The 7319-nt window shown below is 31.1% G+C and overlaps 1 protein-coding gene and 1 pseudogene across 1 annotated transcript; one reads left to right on the forward strand and one right to left on the reverse strand.

Annotated features, from left to right (window-relative positions):
• Positions 247–2048, forward strand: LOC104736825 (protein WAVE-DAMPENED 2-like). The gene is made up of 6 exons (XM_010456882.2): positions 247–498; positions 805–974; positions 1059–1199; positions 1309–1380; positions 1454–1564; positions 1656–2048. The coding sequence occupies exons 2-6, from the start codon at positions 813–815 to the stop codon at positions 1779–1781; spliced, it is 612 nt and encodes a 203-aa protein (XP_010455184.1). The 5' UTR covers positions 247–498; positions 805–812; the 3' UTR covers positions 1782–2048.
• On the reverse strand, positions 2744–4429 carry LOC104736826 (annotated as a pseudogene).

The raw sequence follows: 7319 nt of genomic DNA on the forward strand, positions 1-7319 counted from the left end.
CGAGGATGTTTTATATTACTCGACAATTTTTCAATTCAACTTTGTCGACACATATAAATTAAGATAAAGATGCAATTATCTTTGACTGTTTTAAATATCATTTTTCAGTTCAGAAAGCAAAAAAGAAACGTGACTAAGTTTCAATTCATAAAAAATTAAGTTTCAGTTCATCAACAACTTTTTATTTTTGGCTGAACAATCATCTTTTCGTATATTTCATTCCCAAGAATTCATATTTAGAATTAAAAATTACTAGAAATAGACGAAAACAATACCAAAAACAACAAAAAAAAAAAACAGAGCCGATATATATCCAACAGCTAACAAACCAAACACACTTCCAAAACAGTAACCGCACAAAAACAGAACCAATCTTTATTTTCTTGAGAGAGACAGAGAGAGCTAAAGAATAATAAAAAAAAATCTTTTGTTCTTGTCTGAACGGCAGATCGGAAGCTGTAGGCTTATCAAGAATTATTGTTCAATCAGACAAGATCTGTAAGAAAATTATATCACATTTCTTTGTTTCCATTTTTTTTCTCCCCCTATTTATGTTTTTTTTGTTCGAGGAAAATGTGATTTCATTTCTTATCCAATTTCTGTGGGTTTATGTGAATTTTGCTGGTCATTTCTTTTCTGATTCTGACGAAATTCAGCTAATCAGCAACCTAATCTTGCTTTAAATATTGGAAAACAACAGATTTCAAACCTTTAGCGTTTGGAGTTAATTTAAATGGAATTTAAAATATATATGTGCTTAATTTAATTTGGAATCTTGTTTTTAATTTTGGTGAATATTGGCAGTAGTTGAAATGAGAAGAAAAGTTGTTGAGTCGGTGAGCACCGATGCATCTAATGAAAGGGTTCACGTGTCTCCCAAGATAGCTGCAGAGGAAGAAGATTATGAGGTTAAGGAATGCACTGAGGAGAATTCTCTCTCTCAAAATCATAAATCTTCTAATGTAATCACAGAGGTATTGTATCGAAGAGAAGGGATGGTAATAAATTGAGATTTGTAAGTGGTTTTTTCACTCTTTCTGTTCTTGATTATATATCAGAATGATGTGGAGAAGAAGCATTTGGATCATGAAGAAGATGATTGTTCTGTTGCTTCTTCGTTCAAGAATGCAAAGTCGAAAGTAACTCATGGAACCGCTCCACGATTTTGGAGTGCACAGCGCGCTGAGAAACGCAAAGAGGTAGTTTCAATTGTGTCTACTACATTTACTAATAACCTAACAGATAATATATAATAAGTTAGTTATATTCTGTTTTGTTCTGATTTTTAAAGTCTTTTTGTGATTTTAGTATTACCAAAAGCTTGAAGAGAAAAACCAAGCACTTGAAGCTGAAAGGATCGAGCTTGAACAAAGGCAAAAGGCAAGAATCTTTTTAGTAACTAAATCAAGAAAATGTTTTCTGAAAATCTAAAATGGGAAACACAAATTTGCAGGAAGAACAAGAAGCAGCCATTAAACAGCTTCGGAAAAACCTCAAGTTTAAGGCTAATCCCGTTCCTGATTTCTATTATCAAGGACCTCCCGCGAGACCAGAGCTCAAGAAGGTAAGTCTCTCATCTATGTTAGGGTTTAAGATGATCTCACATGTTTTCTTGTGCGACAAGCAAACTTATGTTCAACGATAATTAAATGTAGTATCCATTGACGCGTCCTAAGTCGCCGAAACTCAATCTGTCCCGGAGAAAGAGTTGCAGCGATGCGATTAGCACGAATGGTGAAGAGAATTCAAAGTCACAGAACAGCCACAGCGTTGTAGATTAAGGTTGAAGCCCTCAAGAAAAATCCATGGAGGAAGATGTTTTTATAACCTAATTTTACTGGACCGGACTATACCAAACTTTTATTTCCGGTTAATTCTGGTATTTGTTCTGTTTCACAGTTGTGCTCCTCAGAACGATTATTGATTGTTTTGTTTTGTTTTTCACGTCTGTCTCTCTACTTGATTTCGGTTTTAATTTTATGTAACGTTTAAATATGGAATTGTATATTTTAAGTGTTGAGGAATCTTGAATATAAAGTTTGCATCGATTATATTGGTCGTTGATTTTTTTTCTTTTTTTTTGGTAAAAATTGGTCGTTGATTTGTACGGAGTTATAATTCCTTTGTTGCTACATGATAAGTTGAATAGAATAGTACTATAGTAGAATAGAAAATGGTATAATTGTGATCTCACTGCATTTTATACCATATAGCTTGATAGCTACAAAATCTTTGAAGAGAGCTGGACCGAACCAAGATTTTTGTTTTCGGGTCTGAATTCGGTAAAGAGAGCTAAACTGATCGACAAGTTTAGTGTCTGATCCAGTCTCTGTTCGGTTCGCCCAAACCGAACTGTTAACCATAAACTGTAAACCATTTCAACGTGAGCAACCTACTAGGGAAACCCTCTTATTGTTTTTCAGATCTTTGCTTTTCTCCTTTTGTCGACACAAGCTTCAGACGCTCTGGTGGGCAAAGAATGTTTAACTATGCCTTTTTGTTTTAGCCACTCAAACTTAACAGTTCTCTTCTGTTTCTTTACATTTTTGTATGTTCTTGTGAGTTCATAGATATATCAATATTTTTCCAAGTCTCGAATGTAAATTTTGTGAGTGAGTCTTTGCCATCAAATCTTGCCTTCAAGAGGCAGATGATTAATTTGCAATTCTGGTGACTAGCGCTATTCGATTAAAGAGAAACAGAGGAACCAAATCATACAAGATACTGAGAGCTACATCAGGTTACCGTTGCTCAACATCTCATGCAAACCAAAAAAACTTCTACATTATGCATGTATAACTAAACGTCTAAACCTATATGTTAATAAGGCTGAAGCCATATTTGTGATGCAAGAAATATACAAGGCCAGTTTAATTAATCAGGTATAAGCTGATTGTGAAGAGGGTAATCTTGAATGGTTATGCTCGCCTTCATAAGTCACTATTAGCATCGAAGTTTCGTCTACACATCGCTCAACATGCTTCCTCGCTGGACAGCCTCGCACGCTGCTACATTTATAGTATCCTCTGCAACATTGAAAAAACAAGCAGCTATTTTAAATCAAACATATGACCAAAGTCCAATGTTTTTTTTTTTTTTTTCTTGTGATGTTACTTACCTAGGATGAGGAGAACCCTTTATTGGCTTTTGTCCATATTTCCTCCACGAATATTCATCCGGAGGTATATCCGCATTCTTGTTACTGATTGCTGGTACTTTAATCGATCGTTTCACCCTCAGTTTCCTGTAAACAAACTCCAAAACATCGAATCAAACAAACTCTTGGGGACAATATTTCTCAAAGAAGTTAAAAAACAAAAACAAACAAACACCTTTTCTTGGAACAATGACATTTGCTTCTACTTCCACATTTCAAACTACCAGAGCAACTAGTTCTCTTGGAATGCTGTGACATATGATCGGATCCTTGAGGTAGTCCGAACAAATGAAACGAGTTCCTATCGTAATCCGTCACACTATGATCCATACTAAGAGATGAAACTAACGATCTTGATCCATTTTAGATACTAGGGGAATAACAACTACTACCACAAGACCCATCAAACCTCAGACTTAAACCACTTTTGCTTCTAGAGTACACTCCTTGCTGGTGGCTATGAATAAGGTTTTGGATCAACAGCTCGGAAAGACGGTGGCTTTAGCTCAAGAAACGACTTGTCAACACACATTTTCTGGTTAAACAACATCAATGAAGGATGATGACTCGGTTTCTGTTTTGGGTCAATTGCACCATAGCCAGCTGGTACAACCTGAAGAGGCTTTGGTGCTAGAACTGGAATACAACCATTAATAGCATTATTACCGCAAATGGGACTTTCCAAAAACATGTGTTGAGGCAACAAAGAGTAGTTGCTGTTGAGTTTCTTAATCTTCCTCTGACCTAACCCTCTAGTCAAAAGAGAAGAGACTCTCTTGAACTTGGAAACAGATTCTCTTGTTTCCACCATTAAAGACTTGGAATCATTGATTTGTTGTGATAAGAGATTCAACACTCTATGACAGCTTTCCACAGCTGCTTTGTTTGCAGCTTTAACTTCTTCCATTTTTCTTCAACACAAGTAAACAAAACAAGACAAAACAACCCTAATTTCTCTCTCAACTCAAAAACCCAAATCACAAACTCAGATCCCCTTACAAAGAAGGAACTTGCCTACTAACACCAAAACTCGAACGCTGAAAACCTTTTTGTAAGAGAAAATAAACATCATGATGAGCTAGCTCAAAACCTAAAATGTATAGGATTTATAAAAGGTGAAAAGATAAGCTCATGAACAAGAAATCTTCCGGAAATGAAGGGTTAAAAGCAGAATATTCTCTCTCTAGTAGATGAATAAACAAAAAGATTTCTAAGATCAAGAAAACAATAAAGCAAAGCTTCGAGAGAGGTGGGAGAAGAGGCCAAGAGGGAGTGAAGTGGAGTTTGGGTGTTGAGAGATGGTATTGGTCGTCATAGTCACAGAGGAAGGAGAAAAAAAACAGAGTTCTCTGTAAAAGATTTCGTGGTGGGTTCCATTTGTGGACCTACTTTTTCTTTCTTGTTTATGAACATGTATATAAGAAAGAAAAAACTACAATAATATGTAGGATTTTTTTTATATTTCGTCCATTTCATAATATGATGTTTTAGAATTTTTATTTATTTTATAATATAAGATATTTTCAAAATTTTAATATAATTTTTTTAATTAATTTTATTATTATTTATAGTATGTTATCTTGTTTATGATTGACTGAATTTAAAAAAAAATAGACACTTTTTAATATGTGTATTTTTAGTTAAAATAACAGAGGAAATATCTATAAATAATATGTAACCATATAATTTATTACTGATATATATAATTCTATTTTTAAAAGAAAAATGTTATATATGTATATATATAAAGAAAGCAATGATAAAATTTTCAATAAACCATTTAAAATGGTATTCTCTTAAAATAATAAAACTCATTGGAACACTGAATCGTTTTATGATAATTTACTTGATACAGTATCTAAACCAAAATCATTACATATATTATCGTAATACATTATCCGTTTTCATGTGATGAAAACCAAAACTTTTTTATTTTTATGTCAGTCCACGGTGTTACCAATCTCATTATTATGAATTTAGGATGTGACCATGTGAATAAATCCAAATTCATCACTATTTTTTTTTATTTTTTTTCTTTCTCTTATATATTAAAAAAAAACATTCTCACACAAAATACTGATATATCGCATTCATAGAGCTATGGACACTATTTTCTTTATTTGTTTTTTATAGTATTTACATTTATATACTATTGTATTTTTCCAAAAGTACAATTAATACCTAAAATTAAATTATTATATTCTCTTTCTAACTTAATTATATCATTTAATTACATTTTTAAAAAATATTTAAAATAAATTTAAAAACTTTTTGTTCATATGATATGATAATACAAAATTTATATTACAATAATTCTCACGGATTAAATTTTAATTATTATACAAAAATTAGATATAAATTTTTTAATATATACTACACAATTAAATTTTAGATTTCAAGTACCAATACATATAATAGATTTTGTGAATAAAAATTACATAAAAATATTTAATAATTATTTTATTACCTAATAATCTAAAAATATTAATAATAACACAAAAACTGTCAATGCAGAATCACACCTCTGTATTATTCAGAATCTCGAGCATACAACTTAGAACTAACGGCCAAGATCGAGCAACGACGTGTAAGTGGAATGGTTGACTGAACCCCTGTGATGTAATGTTGTCTGTTTCTTGTCTTATCCCGAAAATGAAAATTTCATACTATAAATAAAAATTAAAGTCACATAAATATTTAGTTATATTTTTACTTTCTTTTTGTTTTTATAATTTAAACTAGAACTTAATTTTAAAAAATAATATTTTATCATAATTTCTAATATTTCACTTATAGTAAAACAGTTTTATATTACAGAAGAAATAACATAAACAATTTTTTTATAAGTCGATTATATAATTAACATTAAAAAAAATTAGATGTAATTTGAGATTGAAAAAATAACCTACCCAAGATTTGCATCATTTTTTGTATTATTCTTTTCAGTATAAAAATAACTGACCCAAAATTAACTCGGTTATTTAAAAAAAAACGTTAATAAACATTTTTATTTGATATGAATCTTCGACCTTCTTTCTTCATATAAGAATTCTCATATTAGAGATTGATATCAATTTTAGGATTGGTCTCTCCATCACGTCGAATCTCGAATTCTATAAAAACATTTCTCTTCATTGATGTTATTTGGAAAAAATTTAACTGATTCGTAAGTAAACAGTTCTATAGAATGAAATCAAAGAGATCTTTATTGATTAATACCAAAATTACAATAAATCAATATCAACACTGATTGTGGGATGGCTCTATAAGTCATGGTCCTTCATTCATGAATAATATAGCTCTTCATTATATCTGGGCCATAGTCGTTCCTAGATTTGGGTGTTCGGGTATTCGGTTCGGTTCTGAATATATTCATTCGGTTTCGGTTATTATGGATATAGGAGTTTAGGATCCATTCGGTTAATTTACTATTTTGGTTCGGGTTCGATTCGGTTTCGATTATTTTCGGTTGGTTCCGGGTATCCTAAACAGTGTAATATATATTTTTAAAAATACTATTAAATAAAATTTGATTATAATTTAACAAATATATCTAAAAACTTCGAGATATTTGGTTTATTTAAAATATTTTGGTATTTTGGTATAAATATGTAAGGTTTTTTAGTTTAATTTTTTTACCTTATATAAATTAAAAGGTATTGTAAAATCAAAACTTCGATGTGGTGCAATGGCTACAATACATATTCAAATTTGTAGAAGTCTCAAGTTCAATTCTTGGCTAATTCATATTTTTAATATGAGTTCGGTTTGGTTCGGATAACCGAATGGATATCGGTTTGGTTAATAACCGATATCCATCGATAGCTGAAACCAATGTTTTTAAAACCGGACCGGTAACTAAACCGGAAAAGCTTCTGGGTCATGAGTTAATATGGTTCGACCGGGGTCAACCGGGTTCAATTGATTGTGATGATATTTTTATAAATAATAGGTATGAATATGTTTTCTATTTTTTCTTTCAATGATTACAACTATGATATAATTGGTTATACCAAATAAAATACTTCAATAATCATAATGTTTTAAAGAAACCTTAAAAAGTAATAAACTCAAAGTGTAACAAACTAACCATTACCAATAAAATATTTTAGTAATCAGTCTCTTCTATTATTACGTACACTAGTGAAAAAAATGAACACCA

This window comes from Camelina sativa, chromosome 13 (assembly GCF_000633955.1).
Source record: "Camelina sativa cultivar DH55 chromosome 13, Cs, whole genome shotgun sequence".
NCBI classification, from domain to species: Eukaryota; Viridiplantae; Streptophyta; class Magnoliopsida; order Brassicales; family Brassicaceae; genus Camelina; species Camelina sativa.